At 40.2% G+C, this 24,596-nt stretch overlaps 1 protein-coding gene across 1 annotated transcript in view; it reads left to right on the forward strand.

Annotated features, from left to right (window-relative positions):
• Positions 1-24,596, forward strand: part of SHROOM2 (shroom family member 2) — a 128,961-nt gene that overhangs the window by 60,863 nt on the left and 43,502 nt on the right. Inside the window, exons 3-5 of the mRNA XM_042867241.1 lie at positions 12,792-12,923; positions 17,976-20,625; positions 22,637-22,740. Coding sequence (XP_042723175.1) covers positions 12,792-12,923; positions 17,976-20,625; positions 22,637-22,740 — 2,886 coding nt within the window. The remainder of the gene's footprint in view (positions 1-12,791; positions 12,924-17,975; positions 20,626-22,636; positions 22,741-24,596) is intronic.

A 24,596-nucleotide genomic window follows, 5' to 3' on the forward strand; every position in this document is an offset into this window, starting at 1 on the left:
GAAAAAGGCATATTCTCCACTCCGGATTTAAAAGTGGTGATGTAGTCACGACTTGCAAAATGGATACAGTATCACTATTTATTGTGAGATTTTCCACAAATACCTTGCATCAGAATCCGTACCTTGGTTTATGCAGAAGTGTGCAGATGAATTCAGTTAGTAAATTACTCAGTCATTGTAAAGGGATGATGATAAGCCTTGTTGCTGCTTTTCAATACAGTTTTTGGCAGTAGGAGTAATTACAAGTATTAGTTACAGCTTTTTTTTTTCTTCTTTTCTATATTTCATCATCCACTGTAACCAGTGTGGCCCTAGAAAATTGTGAATGTGGGTTCTAATTTGGTCTCTTTGTACGCAAACAAGTGTTCCAACTGCAGGTTTTTTTAGTTTTATTTTTGCCAGTTTGACTCTCGTAAAATGTGGTGGTAATAGGGTGATTGAAAAGTGAGATCTGAAGGGGTAGTTGAGGTGGGATAGAAGAGGAATAATATATTGAAGATTTGTGTTGTTATTGCAGTGAGGTGATTCTGTTTCCAGGCTTGCTTGGAAAATGGCTTTTATTTTGCTATGAAATTATTTAACTCAGCTTTCAAATCTAATGATGCTAAATTGGGTGCATATCTTGGCACATTCTGTTTCTGCAAAATGGGCCTCAAAGTCTGCAAGAGTGTTACCCACTAAACAATATCAGCCCTACTCCAGGAAATCAGAAATCAGAGTTTTCTGATTACTTTCAAACTTCAATTCTAATGGGTTTTAAATGTTTTAAGGTTGCCATATGTCTGTTCAGTACAAGGCTTCTCTGTATCCCTCAGGCATCCAAATCATGGGAAATGGCATTGTCTTTAACAGATTAAGTAGGATTTGGGGATTTTGATCAGCATAAATTTACTGATGTCTTGAATGTGTTCATACTCAGATTGGTTCCTTACTCAGACCAGCAGCTCAGACTGGCAACTTGTCTGCATCCACCATTGCTGTCCTGGGGCAGTGCATAGTAAGGTGGCTGTAATGGATGGTGCTTTGGCGGAAGTATTGCCAGATCAATGTTTTCACATTTACTGCATTTGGTCATAGTTGGTGCCTGAATTTTTTGAATGGCATCTGGTTACTGAGAGGAGTGGAGGACTCAAGCACGCTGTTTTCAGGGTTCAGACATACTGCTCGGTTTATGTGTGTGACAGGAAGGAAGTGTTGGATGGGTGGACACATGGAGAATTCAGTAATCCTGTAAGTACAGCACTGTGTGCAGGATAGCAAAGGGATCCATCTTCAAGCACAGCTGCTGCATCCTTCTTCACCAGAGCCATAGAAGGAAGAGCACCCCTTTGTCTGGATGACTCAGATACTCATCCAAAAAAGGTGATGTGTGAAAAAAGAGTCGTTCTTATCCATTCTTACTTCTGTGGCCATCAGCTGGATTTTAGTCTTGCCTAACCACCGTGTCCTTACCTGCACTGTCCTGTAGCAGGGAGGGCTGAAGCTGGAGGCCAGCTCTGTTCCTGACAGAATGAAGATGAAGAGATGAAGCAGAATGTTGAGCAGCCTTAGCAGAAATGCCAGTTGCTTTCAGCCCATTCCTTGCAGCCGCCCTCTGCCCTCAGGGATGGCAGTGATGGCCCTACCTTCCTCAGGCAGAGCCCCTCTACTTCACTTAAGAGTGTCTGCACAAAATGTTGAAGAAACTGGGCCCAGATTAATATGCACATAGGCAGGAGGAGCTGGTAGCTCAAGAAGCTACAGTAATAAACCTGTCTTCTGCCAATGGAGAAATCATAAATGGATAAGTGTTTCAAATTGTCCTGCTTCTTGCTATAATGCTGATATGGCTGTAGTTATCCATTGAAGACAGGAAGAGGATATACCTTGCAATTGAACAATTAGCTTCTCAACATGAAATCAGCCACACGTGGGACATAAGGAAGGAGAGATTAACCCAGAAGGTTGTGCAACTCTAACTATCTTATGCCTCAGGTTTCCAACGTGTTAGGGCAGCTGAGACTGCATGCCCAAATTTATGAGCACTCTAATCTGCCAAGACTTTGGTCTAACGTCTGTTTTAATCTGAAAATAGTTATTACGGCAGTAAAAATCCCTTTTTAAAAGTACCGCCATATATTTCTTAGTGATTTACAGTTGCGTAGCTATCTCCAAACACCATATCCAATGGAAGTACTATAAATGTTTACTATATGTAGTCTAGAAGGAGTCCTGCAGAAGGGGTTTTCCTATTTGTGTTTTTTTTTTATTCTTTAGCACAGCAGTTTTTTCGTTTCAAATCTCCATTGCCCTTCTAAGACCAAAATGCCTGGAGGGACACTTTATGCAGAAAAAAACCCAAAACTTATTAAGTTATTTATTAGTGTGGGATATATTGTAATTTTTTCAACAGTGTTGCACTCATTGTTTGTCTCAGTTGTGGCTAAGCTGGGTTCAATGAGTCTCGGATGCTGTGCGGTGTGGAGTTTATTTGAAAGATCATTTGAGAAGCTTGGTTGTTGTGAGAGTAAACTTGGGCACAAATCTGGAATAGTTAACAAATGCAAGCTCTTAAACAGATGAGCAAAAAGACTTCATGTTGAGCCTCTGGAGATACTTTTGATTTTTATTCCAGTGACTTCTCTGAGCTGAAAGACAGTATCACTGGTAATAGAAATCTGTGTTATTGTTTTAAATATTTGTCTCATTAAATGCTATTCCTGCAACATGTCTGATTTAGCCATTCCATTTTGTGAACAATTTTACCACACAAAATGCAGATGAGGTTTCATCAATCTCTGTGTTTCTATACCACTGCTGCGTGTGCGTTTTCAACTGAGGTTTAGAAAAAGCTTTCAGGTAGAGAATTCTTAGGTTAGGCCACAAGTCTGTCATTCTGTATAAATTCCCCTGCTGATCTTTTGACTGGTATTACTTTTGGTGTCCCTTTTATTAGTTCTTGCTGAACCGAAGCCATTTATTTCATTTTATTTGGGAGGAAAAGTTGTGATGTGAAACTTGAGGAGGTGTCAGAATAGCTGTGAAAAGCCAGAATTTTCCTATTGCTCTGACTAATGTAGTTGGAGAATTGAGTTATAGGACTAATGAAGAAATACAAGAAATGGGAAACGGAGCCGTGTTCATTCCTTGGTGTGGCACTGTGGGTCTTGCAATGTCAGAGCAGCTTCAGACAGATAAGAGGAGTTACTTATTCCCTGAAGAAAGCAGAAGCTGTTGTTGACCAGCTTGCATCAGTTTCAGATAGGAATAAGTGGCTAGGGGTTACTAGTGCCCCATCCTCGTGTGTCTGTAGCTTCTAAGTTTCAGAAGGATGTATCATCCAGCTTCCCAGAGTGAAGAATCAGGAAAATTGGAGCACAAGTTAAAATATTTGACAAGACATTTAAAAATGAATTATTGCTATCCACTACCTGACTTAAGTTTTCAAGCTGCCTAGCAGGTATGGAAACATACAGTTTCAGAGCAAGATAAAGAATGCCCACCTGGAAGAAAAAGCATATACTGGGGTTCATTTTCATACTTGGAAATGCAGAATCATTGTATGGTGAAGCCAGCTTGATGTTATGGAGCTCATTATGCTGATTTTTAAGTTTATAGGCTGGAAGAGGCTCACCTGGCAACATAGGCTTTGTTGGAGTGAATAGGGTGAGGTGAACCGGATCAGAGAGAGCTAAGTGAAATCAGGGATTTCCTTCTGAGGAGAACATCTTGTCTGATGATCTTGACTGTCTGTGTCTGAAATGTGCTGTGGGTTTTGATGGAATGAAACATGTTACAGTTGATAGTTACTTGTAAATTCATGAACAGCAGAACAACCTACTGGGTGTTGGAGTTTAGGAATAAATCTGTTGTTCTCTTCTCTTAAAGCGGACAATGCTGTACGCTATTATGAGATGTCAGAGTGGGCAGCCCATCTTCTCAATTCACAAAGGTATTGTAGAAACGGGGGAAAAAAAAAATGAGTTCTGCAATTTGTATTTCCTTCCAAGGCTCGATAAGCAAGGGGTAGTGAGCTGGAGACCAGGTACAGTGGATGCAGAAGATGAAGAACCTCAGAGGTTTCTGTATCTCTGTGGACAGTAGGAGAAGACCATGAGGAAGGAGGAAGCTGGTTCTCCCCAGGACTGGTGGGAGATGGGGCAGAGGGGAGGAGCAGGAAAAGATGGGCATTGCTGGAGACCATTGGGCTTGATGCCAGGGCCTTATAAAGAGGGACCGCTTGACAATAGGTTAAGGATCTTAAATAGGAGGAATTAAAAAAAAAAAAAAAACAAAACACAAAAAAACAGTATTTTCTTCCTTTCCCTTCCTTTCATCATTCTAAGCTTGCTCGTTTCTTGAGAAAATAAGATTTGCCAAATTTGTAAGTACTGTGGTTGTTTGTATTCTTAAAGATTTATTTTCCTATTTCTGAAGTAAGAGAGTACGTTTGAGCACACACTCTTCCTCATCCATTGGCAGAAAATGTGTGGAGTTATCCTTAGTCCATGTTGTGTGTACACAATACACATGGTTTAAATGTCTCTGCTGTCACCTGAAAAAAATGTCATTTCCAGTAAGCTGCTTACCTAACTAGATGCTATGCTGCTGAGGAATGTGCTGATGAGTCCATAGCAGTGAGGCTTCTCAAGGGCAAGGACAGATTGCTGCTGGGCCAGTTGTTCTGATTTTCAGCTGAGTTTTCTCTTCCCATTTAAACATGGCATCAATTCACTTATTGTACTGTGGCTCTTCTGATTGCAAGTGTTGTCACTGATGTAGTGTTCTGTGAAAGAGGCACATTCTGGACTTCTTGTGTTTTATTTAATCATGCATACATCAGTCAGTCAACACACACACATCCACACATGTCATACATGGTATGTGGGTTAGAGTTTTTTAGCCATGCTGTGTTGAGTATTCCTAGCTTGTACATAACGTGGTGTTTTTGAATGCAGATGCATGGAAATTTCATAGTTGTTGGGAAATTCTGCTCTGAAGCCTAATGTTAATTCACCCCTGCAAACCGTCCTTCACCAAATAAATGTTGAAAGCATTGTAAAGATAAACCATTAATTTATTTCTAACTGAGGTCTTCCATCTAGTATAATTAAGTAGACTGATAGACTAAATTTACTACGTGTTCAGTATCATGGAGTCATAGAATCACTGAGGTTAGGAAAGACCTCTCTCTAAGATCATCTAGTCCAACCACCAACCCATCCCATGTCGCTCAGTGCTACATCCACACATTTCTTGAACATCTCCAGGGATGATGACTCCACCACTTCCCTGGGCAGCCTGTTCCAATGCCTTGACAGTCTTCCTGAGGAGAAGTATTTCCTAATATCCATCCTGAACCTCCCATGGCACAACTTAAAAAAAGGCATAAATGAAAATTCAGAACCATGGACTCAAACCTGAGTCATTCAGTCCACGACAGCAGAGCTGGATGAGTTCTCTAGCTGCTAGGCTAAACCATTTCCCTAATAGTTTTTGCCAGCTCCTGTATTTTATAGATATATTTTAATAGATATATTACAGATATTGTAGGTATTTTATAGATATATATTATAGATATATTTTTACTGAGTCGTTAAGTGACTGCAGTGCCATCTTCCATCATTGCAACTTACCATCTGACCCTGCAAGTAGATCTGCGAAACAAGCCCGTATGACTGCCAGAATGAAGACAGGCTACGCATTTGGAGGTGTAGGGACAGCCCACTGCAACTAAACATGGGCAGGAGAACACTGGGCAGGGCTGTGGGTTGGAGAGAGGAAAGGCAGCAAAGGCTGAGGCAGGTGCACGTGGCAGCAGGCCAAGGCCATCTCTGTTGCTTCCATGCAAAGAAGTGGTAGAGCTGCCCTCTCTGTGTGAGAGATGAGGGTATGAAAGTGGCCTGTGAGGAGCTTCTGTAGTGCAGGCATCAGGAGCTGGGTAGGCTCTCTTAAATAAGTCTTGTTCATTACTTCATGGTTATTATGTTGTTAGCAGCTTGCTTAATTAAGCTGCAGTCTTCTTCTAATAATAGTGTCTTTCCAGTACGTTTTAACCAGGAAGGAGAATAGCTTAATATTTGGCAAGATAGAAGGATTCACAGAGCCTGACTTTCTTGAGTTTTTTGCTCTCATCAGAATCGCTTTAACTTTCAAAAGGGTTGAGCACATCAAGTAGGTGAAGGTGAAAATTCTTTATTTTTGATTCCTACTCATGGGTTTCTGTGTTCCATGAGATTCCCAGCTGCTTGCTCTCCCAGCTGATCACCTACTGCAGTTTGTGTGTTAAATGCACAGTGTCGGATATTGGGATCAGCCTGTGGCTAATCCAGCCGTCAGAAGACCAGGGGATGTGCGCAGCAGGGCTCAGCTGTCTGCTACCAGAGGAGAGTTTTCTCATATACCAGGCTGATAAGTTTTCATGACTGATTCATCCCATTCCAATGAAATCTGTCACAGGGGATTTTCCTGGAAGAATAAAGAAAATGCTAATATTCCAGCAGAGTATGCTCTAACAAGCAGATGGGTTATGTGCTGTTGCTAATGGAGGAAAGCAGTCTTTAAATGAAGACCCCTAGCTTGATTTTGAGTGTTTCCAATAGTAATTTGGATTCATACGTGTCATCTCAATGCAGCACTGGTAATCTAACATTAAAATTGCTATTGAGATTTTTTTGTTTGTTTTTATATTAAGAGAGTCATCTTTTACATCACTTTTTAACGCTATCTTGCTGGCAGAGTAGAGTAGCTTTTTAAATCTCATCTTAGCAGCTCTTGGTCAGTTGCAGCATTAAAACGTTTGCATTTAATCATTGCAAAACACCTAATATTAATGCTTTCAACAAATTCTGTCCTAAATAAAGTCTCATTCAGGCTTTCTCTGTATTCAGGGAGTACATGTGAAAGAGGAGTACTGTTGCTTTTTTTCTGAATCTCAGAAGAAAGCTGTAGTTCCAAAAGGCATTGCCTTAGAATACATAGCAAGTTGATATTTACCATTAGTTTTTCTGGTATACTTTTCACCATGAAGAAGCATTTTGCACATTTTCAGTTCAGTATCTATAAAAGTGAGGGTGTGATCTGTGTGCCTTAGCTAGGATGGTGTAAGGGGATTTAGGCAGTCTCTACTACAGCTCTCCCAAACAAAGCCTAAGCTTACCATCCTTCTTTGAAAGAGACAGTTAAGATTCTCCTGTGTGGATGATGTGACATGGAGTGTACTAAGGAAAAAAAAAAAAAAAAAAAAGAAGTAAAAAAATTTCTGATTTCTAGTCTCAGGACAACAGAGATTTAGGGCATCCAAGATTTGAATCTGAGTGAAAGGCAGTAGGCAGCCTTACAGGAGAGAAAAGGGAATCAGCTGTAGCAGGCAAGCAAGGAGACAAATTCAGAAGTCAAATGTTTAGCAGGGACTAGGTTGGTTGGGAAGGCCAAAACCAGGTATTAGAAGTACAAAGCCATCAACCTGGACAGAGAAGTCATGGTACACTGGCAAGCTAAGAAAGTGACTTTGCATGTATGACGGAAGAAAGAAGAGTGAGGAATAAGCTTTGCATTAACTGTATTGCTGATGAATGACAGACAGTGATACATTTGCTTCAGAATATATTACAGGAGCTTTTTAATTGTGTGTGTCCGGGTCCTTTAATATGGGATTATTGAATGAAAATTTTCAGTGCCTTTCATATGGAATATGGTGACATTGCTATTTCTTGTTATTTGAGAACCTTGTGGGTAACTGTATCTTCATGGTGGTTTTCAGCATCTGTTTTTTTCTCTAAGGGTTTGGAATACTAAATATCTGATGTTTTTTTTCCCATAAATTAAGTGATTCGATAGTTTGTTTGCACTGTTTTCTTATGTACATATTTAATTGCACGGTAAGTTGCTCTACTATTGTCTTTTAATCCATGGAGCGCAAGATTTGTCAACAGTAAAAAAAAAAAAAAAAAGAAAAAGAAGCACGCAGGAGATCCCGAAAACTGAGTTCTTGTGTAGCTGACATAGGGCAGGTAACTGGCAACTCTAAGAGCATTTGAGAGGTTTGTTTTCCCTGGGACCAACAGCTGTGGCTTGACTGAGTTTGTCTGTGAAACAGTTAGAGGTTACCTCGTGAGCAATGCCATTCAGGGCTTGCAGTGGCTGCCTTTTGGTAGCGTGTCCAAATGTGCTCCCATCTTGCTTGAAAATGCAGCTGAATTGAGTGCTTGAATGTCAGGCACTTGTTGGTTGTGATTTTATCTTGGTGCTGAAGCCAATTCTGGAACTTGCAGGGAAGTTGTACCATCAAAACTGCAGCAGTCTGCAGCCTTGGGTCTAAAAATGTACTGTAGAAACAAGAGTGAAGTGACTGAACACCACATAACATACATTTTTAAGAAACTTTAATATAATCACTACAACAGTTTTAACTCAGGAAATTACTCTTGAGCAGTACATATCAGTTCTTTGCAGCTGTAGTTCATTTCTGATTGAAGCTACTGACTCATCCTTCCTATAAAAATAAAATTACGATGAAAAAAAAGCATTTTAGCCAGGTTTTATTTCCTGGTGCAGCTGATAGAGATGAACAATATAAACCATTGCATTCAGATATACTGGCATACAATGCCTGTTTTTAGTTTCTTTGGACAAATGGAAGTCCTAATTACAAGTGATTATTACTGATCTACATTAAGACCTGCAGAATCAAAAAAAAAAAAAAAAAAAAAAGCAATTATATGATTTGTTCTGGGATCACAGAAGAGCATTATGCCATTTTCATGTCTTAAGGAAGATTATTGTAGGAAATAAAAGGAAGAAGAAAAAAAGTGAGCAAATAGGAGAGCAGAATTTGAGTTGTATCACCTCCAGGAGGAGAGTAGCCAGATTCCTTCATTCTGAGGGACTGATTTCCTTTCTGCACTGAGACAGGCTTCATGAAAATATTAAAAATGCATTTGTGCGCATTCTCAAATGAACTGAGAGGCAGTTCAACAAGACCAAGTGCCACATCCTGCACTTTGGCCACAACAACCCCAGGCAACGCTACAGGCTTGGGGCAGAGTGGCTGGAAGACTGGAAGAAATGGACCTGGGCGTGTTGGTCCATGCATCCTGGCTTGAATCAGAAATAATGCTGCCAGCTGAGCAGGGAAGTGATCATCTCTCTGTACTCTGTCATGGTGAGGCTGCACCTTGAATATTGTGTTCAGTTTTAGGTCCCTCACTACAAGAAAGACATTGAGGCTTTGGAGCGTGTCCAGAGAAGGGCAATGAAGCTGTGAGAGGTCTGCAGCACAACTCTTATGAGGAACAGCTTGAAACAGCTGGGATTGTTCAGTCAGGAGAAGAGGAGGCTCAGGGGAGACCTTACTGCTCCCTATTACTGCCTAAAAGAAACTTGTGGTGAGGTGGGGTTTGATCTCTTCTCCCACGCAACTAGCAATAGGTGAGAGGGAATGCCTCAAATTGCTCCAGGCAAGATTCAGATTGAAAGTTAGGAAAAATTTCTCGTCTGAAAGAGTGGTCAGGCACTGGAATGAGCTGCCTGAGAAGGTGATAGATTCACCATTCCTAGAGGTGTTCAAGAAATGTTTAGTGGGGAAATACTGGTGATAGGTGTACAGTTGGACTGGATGATCTTAGAGGTCTTTTCCAATCTTGAATCAACCTTGGTGATTCCATGATTCTATGAACTGAAAATAAAAAATATCTGAATTTTTAAAATTTTATTTAAATCTTTTTTGACTTTCGTTATTTTTCCCACACTTGCCCAGTTTGATTAGGTTTTCATTGTTGGTCAAAGAAGCTTATTTTTTCTCTTTTTTTTTTTTTTGTTCTCCTCATTTTGAATCAGTATTGCTACTGTAATCTAAGCCGCTAAGCTCTCTACCCTGTGAAATTCAGAATGTTTTAATGACTTCCAAACTGTAAGTAGAGAAGGACAGATTTATTCTGAAGAACAATAAAGGAAAGGTAGGTTTATTGCTTAACTATTTGCACTCCACATGTCATTGATACAACTCTAACACACTGCCTATCATTGATAGAACTTGGTTTTCCCTCCATATCATTTCTTCACTACTTAATGGCGTTTTCCTTCCAGCAGTTTTTGCAAATTTATTGGTAGGAGTACCCTGTCAGTGAAACGCTTTTATTAATGTTTCCATTTATGCTAGAGGTTTTCTGTGTTGTAGGTTCAGATGATCTCATTCTGTCACTCAGAATTAAAACAGAGATGTTATGTTAGAATGTAAATGCTCTGCTTCCAGCATCTTCAGTTGCCTGCAAAATACTCTGTTTTTCAGGCTTTTAGTCTTTTATTTCCAATTCTATTCATTTGTGCTGAGGTTTGGAATCTGTATTCAAGTATTGCTCTGTTTATTGTTAGAAAAGCAGTTTCTTGAAGTGCAGGAAATACTAAATGTAATTAAATGATGTGAGTCCAACAGAAAGCAATGTTTATTATGCTTAGTAAATTAGTTTTTAGTCATGTTGCAGACTTCATTAAAAGCAGGTGTCTAGTTGATTCTACCCTGCAGGTATCCCATGAGTATTTTTAGACCGTTCATCCAAAAAAAAAAAAAACACATTATGATGTCCAAAAAAAAAAAAAAAAATACCCTCAAAAGTATACATGTCCACTGATACCAAAATGAAGCAGAACTTGACTTGCCTCTCATTCACAACTCAGTCCAGTCTGTTCCTCCCCTTGCTTGGCTGCTCAGGAAGATGAAAGTGGTGGTGGATATTGTAGCACAACAAGTGCCATCTGAAAATGATGTTAATGAGGCGAGAAATTATCTTATGAAGATCTTGAGAAGTTCCATGAGGTACAGTACTGGCTTTACAAGTACATCCCTTTTGTTCCTTCCCACCGACTGACTTCTTCCTACCACATGCCAAATCTGTAGCAAACCATTGCAGAAGTCCTCCTTCCCTAACTGTGGTGTCCTCATCATCCAAACGTTGCTTCTGTTGTGCTAGTTTTCTAGTCTTGTGTTTCCTTTGTTCACAGTGCTAAAGTAATTGTCTCATAACAAGCTTTTTTGCTGAATTGATGCCTGAAAGTTATATTGAACTTGCCTAAATGTGCATTTACAGTATGCCTAGCTGATATCAATAACATCAGAGTAAATAGAGAAAGAAAACCCTTCAATGCTCGGTGCAGCTGAACAATTGAATGCTTCTTCCCCATACCTGAATATAAACTTGGGATGCTCGAATATGTAAGGACTGTGGAGCTGAGCACCATGTGGCTGAAGAATCTTCACTTGTTTTCACAGAGAATACTTTGTCTTCTCCATTCACTCTCTTAGTTTCATATCCTACCAAGGAGGAACATACTGATGCTCTGCTCAGCTGTTTTCTCTTTTGTCGTGTGTGGAAGAGTAGGCTTTTGTTTACAGAAACAATTACTTCTTTTTTTAGTGGCAGTAATGATGCCACACTTCTTAGTGAAATTACAGCTTCCCTGTAGAATTATTATTCTCCTTTTATAACCATGCATGCAGAGTTTGGAAAGGCAATTCATCATTGAATTCATCAGATGTTCCTGAATGCACTCCAAAAAACCATGTGGTCAGATTGGATCTGTTTTGAAGATACTGGGCTTATAATGAGCTTTGGTTTTGTTTTCTAGTGGCTGTCTGATAACCCACATTTGAAAAAGAGAGACGGATAAAAAACGTAGAACTGCCGTTAGAGCGTAAATTGAGAGTTGGGAGCACTTTCTATGCTTTGTGAATGATTTTGTAACTTAGATAAATTACTGTTTGAAAAACCACAATTACATAAGTGAAATACGTAAGTACATTGAAAAAAACCCTAAGAGTTGAGGTCCTGTAAGCTTTTGGTTCAGTCTGTGTCTTCGAAGGATGGGATTTGTCATCTTAAATCTGATCCAAATTTTAGCTTACAGTTTTCCCAGGAGGATTCAAAGGGAAAGACAGAATGAATTTTCTTCAGGAGATTTCTGTTTTATACCAAAGGCTATCGAGTGAGTCTAGACAAATGGCCTGTGCTGGGTATGCATTTGCTGAGACAGAAATAAGTGAATCCCATTCAGAAGGCTTATATAACACTGGGGAAGGAGAATGCTTCTTTCAGGAATGTTGAGAAGCATTACAAAGCCCTTGTAGAAAGAAATAAAAGCTCGTAATATTAGTTCCTGACCAGAGGAAAGGAGCAGAGGGGCTTAGAACAGCTTTGCAGAAAGGTTTGGAATACATGCCCTGAGAGCTTGGAATGGAATTATTGTTGGAATTATTGGTTATGTCTCTCTTACTGACTTGTATGAAGCAATGTCATTAATCCTTCTTCCCATCTTCTATAAGCACATGGCTATAGAATAACCTTACTGAAGCCCTACTATACTGTTGTTGTGTTCTGAAAGAGTAATTGAAGCTCATTATTAGCTTGAGGTGTTAAAGCTCTGTATGCATTGCAGGTACTCTAACACCGGTGTTTGTCTGTCTTGGCCACTCACTCAAAAAAAAAAAAAAAAAAAAAAAAAAAAGCCTCTCCTCCAACATAACCAACATAAAAACTGCAGTAAAACCCACAGTAGCACAAACCTTGGAGAATAGTGGTATTTCACTGCCTCAAGCATTTTAAAGGAATGTTGGTTAGCTTTTCAAAACTGGCATGCATGTAGAACATGACCTAGTTCATTGTCACTTGAAGTTATTGTATTTCTTTGCTGTCTGTGTGACTACTGCCCTGATAGTTTTGGTTTTTTGTTTTGTTGTGTTTTTTTACAGTTTTATTGCTTCATGTCACCTTGCTGAACTGTTTGTATTTGACTCATACGCTCTTCCTCTCTCTTTTCAGAAGAAATGACCTAGCCTGCAGGCCTCACTCCTGGCATGCAACCAAGTTTACAGAAAGTCAACCTGAGACAGCCACGTCACACCTTCCTTCATCCAATGCCTGCACTTCCTGGCATTCACGGTATCATGCAAGGTGAGACTGTGCTGAAGTTACGTGCATTAAACTCCGAAGGAAAGGCACGATTAGCGTGGGTCATGTTGAATGCTTTTTAAACCCCAAATGCAGTATTGCATTTTACTTTATTATTTCCTGTCCTCTCAATGCTTGAAGAAGGAACCTTGGAAGCTTTATGCATGGATATTTTCAGAAACAATATGTTATAAGTGCGTGTGACTGAAAGGTAAGAAACTAATTTTACAGGCAGTCCAAAGACTTGTGTTTGTAGCTCTCCATTCCGTTTCCATGGGCAGTGCAAAGTCCTAAACCTTTCTAAACAAAAAGAAACCACCAAAATTAACGTACTTGAAATTAAATAGCAAAGGAAAGACAAATAGAAGAATACTGTTACTGAATGCTAGAAAGCCTTTTCCTAAAGGGAGGATACAGAGTATTTTCCTGTTAGACTTTAAAGTGTTACTGGTTTTATTAGTTACATTATCTTTCTGTAATCTGATCCTTCCTATGGCTGCTCTTGCTTGTGGAGAGAGATAAATGCTCAAAGTTGTTGCGGCTGTTGTTTAAAGCACCTTAGTATTTGTTAGGTCTCATTCAGCACTATGGAAGAAATGCTGGCACTTGGGCAGTTCTAGTTGTGAAATTTGAAATAATGCCTGTTTGCATAAGGTTGCAGGTTCTTGTGTGATTTCTGCTTGTCGGTAACATTCTTCAGTATTTTCAGGAGGATTTTTTTTTTTCATTTGTTTTGTTGCTTTTTTCTTCAGTCTGTTCACAATTGAGCCATAGTTATGCTGGGCATTAAAGAAATCAGTCTTACAGTCTCAGTTTGGAAAGTAGACTCGTGTTTCTTTGTTTATTAATTGTATATTCTCTTTAAAACAGAATGGAAGAAAATAATATAAGATTTTATTTTATACCATTATTAAAATCTTTTTTACATTGTTTGAATTCTTTTGAAGTTCCCTGATGTTTTAAAAATAACTTGCTATCTGCCACTGCATAAAATGTGAGTTAAGGTTTAGAAAGAAATAGTTTTCAAAATGCATTTCAAAACACTTCATTAGCAGAATTTTTAGCACATTATATATTTCCCTAATCCTTGATTATAATTGCTTCTGTTTTACTTTATTTGTACAGTTTGTATTTAAGGTCCCTGTAAATAGGCTGAATTAGAGTTACAGATATGTAGACAGTAGGATTTCTTGTACAAGAAACAAAATTTAGAAATTCCCCAAATCCTCAGAGATCTGAGTTGCAGTGCTAACTTAAGAATATTTCTACTTTCAGCCTCCTGAATCTTTTGATTGAGATGTAAGTTGATACACGCTTCCTGTGTTTCTTTATGGTTGTCCTTGTACCTTGTGAAAGTAACATACTATGAGACACACCTCTGAAAGTGTGATTTGATAGGAGCTGGCAATATTTAAAGTTATCTGTTTGTTTTTAATTTGGTTTGCGTGCAGTTTTCAGCGTGTTTTAGCCTAAAGGAAAAAGGAGGAGGAAACTGTTGCAATTCCTTCCTCCTACATATGAAAAATATCAGCAACTCCTGATAGACATGGCTTCTAATAAAAAGGGCAAATTCTGCTCTCTCAGATGCTACTAGAAGAGCTAGAGGCTTCAGCACAGTCTTAATACCAGGATTTCTAGGGTATTGCTGTTTCTGAACCCATCAATCACCTGTGCTGCCCACTTGAAAGCCTAGCTGTTGAAAGATGATTTACTTTGGAGATTTGTCACACCTGGTGTCCAAGGCCATTTCTAGGACTGAGCTGAATTCACATGATGGCTCCTGGAATTCTAACAGTCTCAGAGTGCCAGCCAAAGGATTTGGATATTTTGAGAATCCCAGTTGCAAAGTGGGTTTCCTTGGACTTGCTAGTCTGAAAAAAAAAAAAAAAAAAAGAAAAAAAGAAAGAGAAGGAAAGGCACCAAGGTGAATGTGTTTCACAGCATTCAGTAGCTTAAAGGAGCAGTATGTCAGGAAGTAATACAGATAGCCTGAGGAGGAGCTATTTCTAGCCAGAGGATCCAGATCCATCCTGGTGCTACTTCTGGAGATTCTTATGCTTCCTTGAGCTAAGCAACTGATCTTCACAGCCTAAAATCTGTTCTGAATGTAATACCCTGGTTCTCTCTGTGAGTGTGAGAACTAAATGACTTGTAAATCATGGTGGGCTCAACCAAGAGGAGAGGTGCCTGTTCTTTTCCAAGCAGGATATATCTGGATTTGATCGGGGCAGCTGATCCAAACAACCCTATGGAAATTGTCATTGCTACCTGGGTAGATGTTAGATTAAGGCACGGGCTTGGTTGTTTGGTTTTGGTTTGTTTCTTTTTTGGCCCACTCACTGAACTCGGGTCTTTGATAAGGTGCATGAAGCTAAAGAAGGAAAGAGCAAAAGAGGCTTGTGTAAATAGGAGAGGGCATAGATCTGGAGCCCTCGTGTCCACATCCACCATTCTGTGTGTATTTTCTATCATGTGACTTTTGTGCAAACACTGTAAATGGTCCTGGGAGTGCTGGGCTGAGTGTGGGAGCTTCAAACACTTCGATGGCAGGGCTAGTGACTCAGATCTCGTAAGCCTTTGGTGCCTTAATTTCCCACTAACAAATGCCATCACAAAGTGGATGCAGACTTTTTTCCTAGCCCACCCTAGACTATGGCTGACAGCATTTTTCTGTCTTAAGCTGGTAAGAGTTTGGACCCCACATTTTCTTCCCTTAGCATATGCTATAAAAGAGGAACGTATAACTATTTTTTTTCATTCTGCCCAGAAGTAGCTGAAACTAGTTATCTCCATTACTTGGTTATGGCCTTAAAAATGTGAGTATAAAGCCAGTGAGCTTTGAGAATGCTGCTTAAACTGAGATTCTGAGGAAAGTTAGGGTCATGTACGGCTGATCTGTAAGTCCATGTGGCCTGAATGTGGCCTGATTCGCTGAAATGATATCATTTCTGGGAGTACCAGAAGTGGAAACTCATCCTTAGTTTTGAGATGGGCTTGTTGGCCAAAGAGGAAAAAAAAAAAAAAGTATAGATTATTTGTGACATTTGTTTCCCAATCTTCAATAGATAGTTTTGTGAATCCACTGGAAAAAAATAAAAAGTTGAGAGGAGTCTGAAATGCCACTAGAAATGGCTTTTGGACTGCCTTCTATGCCAGAGTGTGTGGGAGGATTAGCCCTCAACTAAGGACTGTGGGAGGCTTTGCAATAACACATCATTAGAAACTCTGCTGATCTTTCTGTGAAGTTTTTATTGCATTTATTAGGTTTCTATTAAGTGTTTTCTAGCAGACACTGATTGTCTCTGCTTCACATTTGATACCAGCAGATCTGTAAACTGGAAATAGAGGCAGAAGTGTCATCTTTATTTCAGTCAATGCCATGTGTAGTCTTAGTGCTGATAAGGGGGAAGAAAACTGCAATTCAAAACCATAGCAATTCATACCTATATCTAGATTAAATTCTTCATTAACAACAGAGATCCTAATGACTGAGACACTTTTCACATGAGCTACAGCATCTGCTTAAGAGATAAATTAAGGCCTTATTAAGTATCTAGTGAAATGCTTTGAAATGCTGAAAATGAAAGAATGAAAGAAATACAAACACTGGATGAGGTCACTGCTGGGTCATCTTGTCAAAAACTTACTTTTAGAAAATAAATGCAAAGTATGCCTCCCCTTACTTCCTGTAAGTTGTTTTTGATCATGTTGTATAAAAAAAAATTTGAATCTATCATAATATAAAAATCCTGTAATTCCTATGTTAAAACTGAATCCCAAAGAACTGTTTAGTTGTCTTTTTTGCAGTATTTTTGACAGACAAAGAAAAAAAGAGCTGTATCACTCTTTGTACTGATTTTATGTGGACTAATCTTATTTCAGTATTAGTGTTCACAAACTTCTTTACAGCACAAGATGGAATAGATGCCTCCTTTAGTGTGCAAGATTTGATAGATGCTTGATATAATTATAGCTGCAGGGAACTAGAACGTTTTGGGATTTCTACCAAGGGGCTTTGCATGCAAAGACAGGAATTTGAATTGATACATAAGAGCGGGTAGTGAAGTTCAGACAGGAAGATGTGAGAGTAATTGGAAAGACAGTCATCTCAGCATCAGTGTGTTGGATTGACAGGAGATGGGTGCTATGAAAAATAATAATGAAAAGAAGTTGAAAGAAACAAAGCGAAGCTGATTGTGGTGAGGAAGAGAACATAAGCAGCAAGGCTTTGAAATAGTACCTAGATGAATGTGACGGAGAAGGTGCAATGTCAAAGGTGGCACTTCTGTACAAGCAGGTGATGGTAAGGATTTTTGAAGAAAGGTCATAAGTTTAGTTTTGTCCGAGCAGAAAGTAAATTGCTTGAGATTCCTGACAATGGTGTGTAACTGGATGGAATTGAATGACTTTTTGGTAAAAACATCAAACTGAGAGTGGTTTGAAAGCATGTTGGCAAGGTTCATGTGGAGACTCTGAACTGAAATGGTGGAATTTGAGGCAAGTGTTTTTAGTAAACCTTCATTTTGAAATGAAAATACTGTATGAATGGGTCGGTTTGGATAATCAAGACAAAGGATTAACTTTGTGTTTTGAGTGAGTTTATTGGAGGTGAACAGGGAAGTGCACAAGGTTAGTAGTTGGAAGTATCAAGGTGCTTGGAAAATAAACTGCAAAATAAGTTGATGTTTGTCCTGAGACAAAGAGAGCTAATGGAGATGAAACTGAATTTGTCCAAAAGTTAGCAAAATCATCAGTTTGCATAGGGAAAAGGAGATCTTCGAAGGAGGTAAATATTACTTAGTGGTGTAGGTAGAAAGGAGCCATCAGTTAGTTTTTGAGGTTTCAAGTTCTGGATTGGTGGCAGAGTGCAAAATTAAAGCCCCGATTTTGCGTCTGTACTCTCAGCTTTATTAGATTGTTTAAAGTAACTTCTATACAGATGGATTTCACCAGTATTAATAAAATTAGTGATCAAATATTTGTAATTGCATCGTGGCATTTTTTTGACTGTTGTATTTATACTGGGGCTTTTTTTTTGTTTGTTTCCTACCACAGCTGTTCTTCTCATGACCTGTCAAACTCCTGGGATCAGTCAAGTCTCCATCGTGCGTCTGACCAGTTCAGCTCTTTGGGCAGTATGGACAGCTGGGATCAAACTCCACAAGTAGCCCAGTATGGAAGACTTTCTTCTGCAAGGTCTAATAGTAGCATTGACCATCTGGGGAGCCAAAATAAGCGGGATTCAGCCTACGGGTCTTTTTCCACAAGTTCTAGCACCCCTGACCACACTCTGTCCAATTCAGACACTTCTTCAACAGAGAATATGCTGTATAAAGTAGGCCATTGGGAGACATCTAAACATGGAAATAAGTCTGGACAGCTTTTGAACGATTACAGTGGGATAGAGGACAAACCTGGATATTTGCCAGCTCCCATCCAGTATGAGAATAACAGAAGTCCCAGAATAGAGGAACACCCTGATGTCAAGCTCGCCGGCTCTGGAAGATCCAGCTTTGGGCCCGTCTGGTATGTTCCAGATAAAAGGAAATCTTCCTCTCCTCCCCCACCACCTCCGCCTCTCCGTAGTGACAGCTTTGCTGCTACCAAAGGCCATGAGAAAGCCCAGGGCCCTGCATACTCAGAGAGTGCCAGCACACAGCACTTTACAGCCCTGAATCGATCTCAGACCAGGAATGACTGGAACTCAGAAAGTGTGGAACAGCAACGGCGGCCTTCCAGAGCATGTGACAGGAAGGTCAGTGGCTCAAGCTATAAATCAGATCTCAGTTCAGAGCATGCTTTTTCTGCAGTTGGTGAAAGGTACAGTAGTAATGCAGGAACTGTGAGCAAGCTGCAGTCATCCTTGTCCAGCACTGATGTTCGTTTTGCACAGCCTGCTTACAATTACCACCACCAGCACCAGTACAGTGATGAGAGCACTTTTTTTCATAACACAAGAACGTTAGCTGCGCCTAAAGATCAGCAACCTTTTCTCTCCTATGGTGGTATTCAAGAGTTGCCTACTGGTCATTTTCATGGATACAATCTAAACCACACCAGGCTGCTCAGTGCTTGCTCTTCTTCAAACAGTGCTGCTGAACAGAAAGCAGACAACACTGGACAGAGTCGCTATTATTGCGTGACAGCGAAACAGCCTGCTCAGGGAAGTTCAAAGCCACTGCAGCTCAAGGATGACAACTGGAAACCTGCAGCAGGGGCTGACGTTTCTCTTGGACCTTATGAAAATCCTGCAGTTGTCACAAAGGTCCAAAAACCAAAATGCTATCTACCTCAACAGTCTGTTGAATCTTCTATGGAAGGGTGTGAAAACAGTAGTCATTACACAGTGGACAGAGAGGGGGATATTAGGTTTGCTATAGTAGAAGAGGTGATAAAAACGAATCATGCTGAAAAGTCTGGGCAGAAGAAAAGCTTTGAGAGCAGCTTTGAGGAAAGTGAGATGAGGTACTGTCAACAGGACTATGGAAAGGGCTGTGCCCTTACTGCTGAGAACAGGCCTACTCAGAAAGAGTTCAGGTGGGGAAAAGATGAGAGTAGCAAGATCTCTCCTCAGCGGACCCCAATGTTGCATTCTTTGGCTCAGGAAGGCAAAAAACACTCTGATGGCAGCCCAGAAGCTGTAACAGAGCGTCAGCCCCCATTTGACAATCACCTGTCTAAACAGGCACGAAGGAGCGACCGTTTTGCAACAACCCTGAGAAATGAGATCCAGATGAGAAGGGCAAAGCTACAGAAAAGTAGAAGCACGGCTACTTTAATAGGGTCATCTGAAACGGAGGAGTGCAGCGAGAACGGGAAGCCAGATGCAGCAGAAAATGTGAACGCCTCCCCAGATACGAACTTTACTAGCACCTACAAAGATCACCTGAAGGAAGCACAGGCCAGAGTTCTGCAGGCAACTTCCTTCAAACGGCGGGACTTGGAGCCCAGCCCTGCTGAATATCCCCCCAGGTCACCAGAACGGAAAGCTGGTAGTTACAACTCTTCTTTATTGGCTTTGGTTTCTGAAGATATGTCTGGATTCCTTGAGGCTACACAAGCTAAACCGAATCCTACAGGGAGTGGCACTCATCACGTTTCTCGCATTGGAGCCAGGAAGAGGTTCACAACAGAACAAAAACTGAAGTCTTACTCTGAACCGGAGAAGATGAATGAAGTGGGGATGTCAGAGGAAGAGTGTCGTGCCCACTGCCATCCAGAAACATCTGAAGAAGGCTTGGGCTCATTTGCAGACAGGTGGAAATTTTTTGAAGAAACAAGTAAGCCTGCATGTAGAAAGCCTGCACAGAAACCAACTCCCCACAGCCTGACTGAGGGACTGCCTGAGAGGGCAGACAGGAAAGCGTACGGGGGGCAGGAGGGAGACGAGCCTTGGCATGAGAGAAGAGGTCAGGCAGCTTCTGTTGGACTTGAAACTGCACATGCTCCAAAAGGTAGCGTCCACCACAGCAGCAGCAGTAAGGGTGCCGATAGGACTGTGAAATCTCAACAGCCACAGCGTCTGGGAACCTTTGCAGAGTATCAGGCATCATGGAAAGAGCAGCGGAAGCCCATCGAGGCAAGGAGTTCAGGAAGGTACCATTCAGCAGATAACATCCTTGATGTCAGCCATGAACAGCATGAGAAACCCCAGTATATCCACGAGAGATCTAGATCATCCCCTTCAACAGATTTCTACAAACAGGTACGAGCACCTTTTGTGTGCATTATCTTTTCATTGCCTATGAGAGGCACAGGGAGGTGAGGGGGAGGGAGAGCAAGATAATTTTTGTGAAAATTTTCTGTTTAGGATTGCATGTAATGTGATGTTAGCCTTTCCTTTGTAATAGAATAAATGTTACCTGTAGCTCTAGTGAGATCAGAGACTGTGTTGCACAGGCAATGAGTGTAGCAAAGAACAATTGCATAAAATGATTTCTTTTATATTGTATATGCTGGAAGAAAAAAACTGGCTGATTTGATAATGTCCTCTATTTTAGTGCTTGTGGTGGCAGTGGTGATGAGGAGACGGTTGAACTAGATGATCTTGTAGGTCATTTCCAACCTTGTGATTCTATGATTCTATGATTTTACAGTAGAGATGTAAGAGGATCAAAGCAATCTTGCACTTGGAGCACTTCATTTTTGTGGCTGCTTCCCCCCTTTCCCATTTTCATTCTTATAGCAGCTCTCTGAAACTACAACCTAAAATATTCCAAGGAGAAATAATACCTATATTTTTCCACTTTTATTGATGGTCTGATCATTTTCTATGCATTTTCTCTATTCTTCTAAACTTGCTTTGTGGAGAAACTACATAGAACAGAGCTTCAGCCTGCTAAAGTTTAGAGATCTAAAAAAAATGTATCTGCTAGTGTTAAAGCTACACTGCAGGAAAAAAAAAAAAAAAAAAAAGAAACTGCTCTCTGAGTTTTATTTTTTGTCAGCTTGCTTGATTTAAGAACTATAAATGTATTCCACAGAGAGATGCCAAATATCTGTTCAACTTGCAAGTAAATATTAAGTTAATTTTTAACAGAGCAGGGCCAGGGAATGGCTGGCAGGTGGCAAGGGAAGTAAACAGAGAAACTTAGTCTTTTCAGTTCAGTGCTTAAAATATGTTGTTGAAAGCTGCTACAAGATTGTCTGATATGTCTTGAGTTGAAGTGTACAACCTGGCTTGAACTTTACCTTTTGCAAGAAAAAAGGGAGGCATACTATTCTTTCCTTTTTTTTTCCTGTTGAAAACATTGCATGCATATATACATACACATAGCACGTGTGTGTGCAGAGTGAGGATAGCTTAGAAAATACTTTGGTTTCTAAAGTTGTGGACTCTTTTTATGCATTTTTTTTCTTTAGGTTTTGCAGGAGTTATTTTTGAACTTTACAGGCAGACTTAACTATGCAGATAATTTACAAGAGTAGAGATTTCAGCCCTGGAAATACTCACCTGGAAGTTATTTTGAAAATTAAATTAACTAAATTATTTAATAATTGCCTACCCAGCAGAAAATCGTCATGTAATCTATTCCATGTATGCATTTCTGGTTTATTAGTCAGTGCCTTTAAGTTCAGTATAGGCCTCCTGGGGCAAAATGCAGACACCTGTTTAGGCACCTGGAAAGCATGGTGATAAGTACATTGAAGATGCTTACAACAGACTGAAGTAAATAAAGATGTTGTTTTGCATATACGATTTGGGTGATTTCAGGGCTAATGTGCAATTAAATTTCCGGTAGGTTCAGTGTTTGTAATGCAAAGCTATACTTTGGGTGTGGTTGTTTGAAGGTAGTGAGATAATACATTTCTGGAGCAGCAGTGCTGTATGTTGTACTAAGAAACTGAAGTACGCACTCGGGGATTCAAAAGCCGTTGTATTGGCTGTTCTAAAATGTAAGCAAATCTTCTGTCAGTTCTTTGCTGCGTTTTTGTCTTTGCTAATTGGAAGTTGCAGAGGTTTATAAATGTTAAACCCTTCAGTAGTTCAGCAAACTGAGCTAGAAGCTCGAGTACAGGTCTGTAGTGCTCTGCAAGAGGTCACATAGCACACTGCTCCACTTAAAACCAAACAAGCTCGAGGCATGCTATGCTGTTGACTTCATGTATATTCAAACAGAGCAAAGCCACAAATAAGAGGTTCTATAATGACAGATTTTTCAGGAGTCTGTAACATGATGACTTGCTGTCTTACTTGTGCTATAAACCACTTTTAGGAAGTTCCAGTTGAAGTAAGGAGGCAAGCAGAGGATTTAAAGGAAGATGGGGAGCGTATTTTCTCTAAAATTAACAATCTGGATGAAAGGAACAGCTGTGTAAGGTAAGTGTTCCTTGTTTTCTGGCTTGAAAGCATTTCTTGTGACAGCTCTTCTGATCTGATATTTTCCTGACCCAAATTGGAAGGTTGGATGTTGCTGTGATGTGTTCAGAGCTTTTACAATACCTTTTTACCTTTATTTCCCACATCTTTCTTACATGCATCATATAATTAATCTTGGAACTGATGTTCTGGGGGACCCTAGAGTGAGCCTGAAGAAATTATCAAGTGTTGAGTACATTACGGTTCACAGTCAGGTGATTCTTATTAGTGTGCATGAAACAATTCAGATTTTTACGTTTCATATTTATCAGTAACAGGTTTTTTGGTGGAGGGGGGGGGGGGGGGAAGGAAATGCTTGAGATTTCCCAGAAGCCTTCCAGTATTGTATTTGGCAAAGACGGTGTGCTACTGGAACACAGTAGCGCTGCAAATTGGACTTGACTCTTTTGTGCCTTTGCAGAATGCAGAACGTGAACAGAAGCCCTCAGAAGTTGTTTTCCCATTTGACAGCTCTACTTCTCTGTTAGTGCATGTTCTAATTAAACTGTGCAATTTTTGTAGACCTTCTTCAAATGTACGTCTGCCACAGTGCACAGCAGAGTTATAATCCTCGAGATCTCACGTGTGGCAGAGTGCCCTTGTTCTGGCTGGCAGTGTGCTGGAGCTGTTGTAATGTAACCAGTGATTTCTGATTGCTGATACTGCAGCTGCCCAGAGGATGTGCGACAGCGCGAGTGGGATTGTGCACATACTGCAGTCACCAGGTTTTATATCATCTTTTGTAACAAGAAACATGTGTATTGGAAAAATTACTGCTTTCCTTAATTCTGCAAGTGATACGACTTTCTCAAGGGGAGAGAAAATTCTGAACTGCAGCAAACGCTGCGACTCTAAGGCATGGCCTTAAAAGCTTGTAAAAAACAGTATCTGTTTTTTTTTGTAAAGCTTTTGCATGCATATTGCCCGTCTGAAGAGCCCATCTGCTATTTTTCTAACTCTTTGTAGCCTTTGTACTTAGCGTAGTGATTTGTTAATGAGGAGCACGTGAGGGTGTGAGCGCATGCGTGTGTGGAGGGAGCTGGGGAAGGAGGAAGGGTGAGGGGGAGAAGCAGCACAATGAGCCTAGAGCAGGCAGCATCTCTGTGCAAGTGAAACGGCTCCATCCAGCATTGCTGAACCAGTCACAAAAGCATGTGCATAATACACCTACGCCAGCATTTCAACAGTGTTTGTGCAGCACAATTCTTGCTTTATAGTCATGGAATCTATGAATATCACATGACTGGGCACCAGCTGCAGTAACTTGTTTTTTTCTGAGCCAAAGGCTATTTTGACATGCGATTTCAGATGCAGGCTTTGACCATTTCAGTGCCTTGTGGGGGATTTTATAAAATGGTCTCTGACACAGTCTGTCCCTCACTACTTGTGCTATGCAGAGGGCTCTGAGCCTTCTGTGTTTAAAACTAACATAAAAATGAAATCTCTCAATTAGACATTTAATTCCTGTATTGTGACCTGGCACTGAATGATGATGTATGGCTATACTAGGGAAGAATATGTGTTTCTGTGCCTTATCTTTTTTTCTTTTTCTTTTTTTCTGTGATAGAATCATAGAATGGCTTAAGTTGGAAGGGACCTTAAAAATCATCAAGCTCCAGCTCCTTGCCATGGGCAGGGCTGCCAATCACTATAATAGGCCTGGTAGAAAGGAAACAGATCAATTGTGAATGAATGAATTTTGGGATTATTTTTTGGTGTGTGATATTTCTTTTTGGTGATGCTCTAAAAACCTTTAGTTCCCTACTTTTAAAAGCTAGAAATCTGCAGACAGCTAGCAAATTGACCCAATCTGTGAT

The sequence above is a fragment of the Lagopus leucura genome, unplaced genomic scaffold (genome assembly GCF_019238085.1).
Source record: "Lagopus leucura isolate 7727_CA_CO unplaced genomic scaffold, USGS_WTPT01 Super-Scaffold_100001, whole genome shotgun sequence".
Lineage (NCBI taxonomy): Eukaryota > Metazoa > Chordata > Aves > Galliformes > Phasianidae > Lagopus > Lagopus leucura.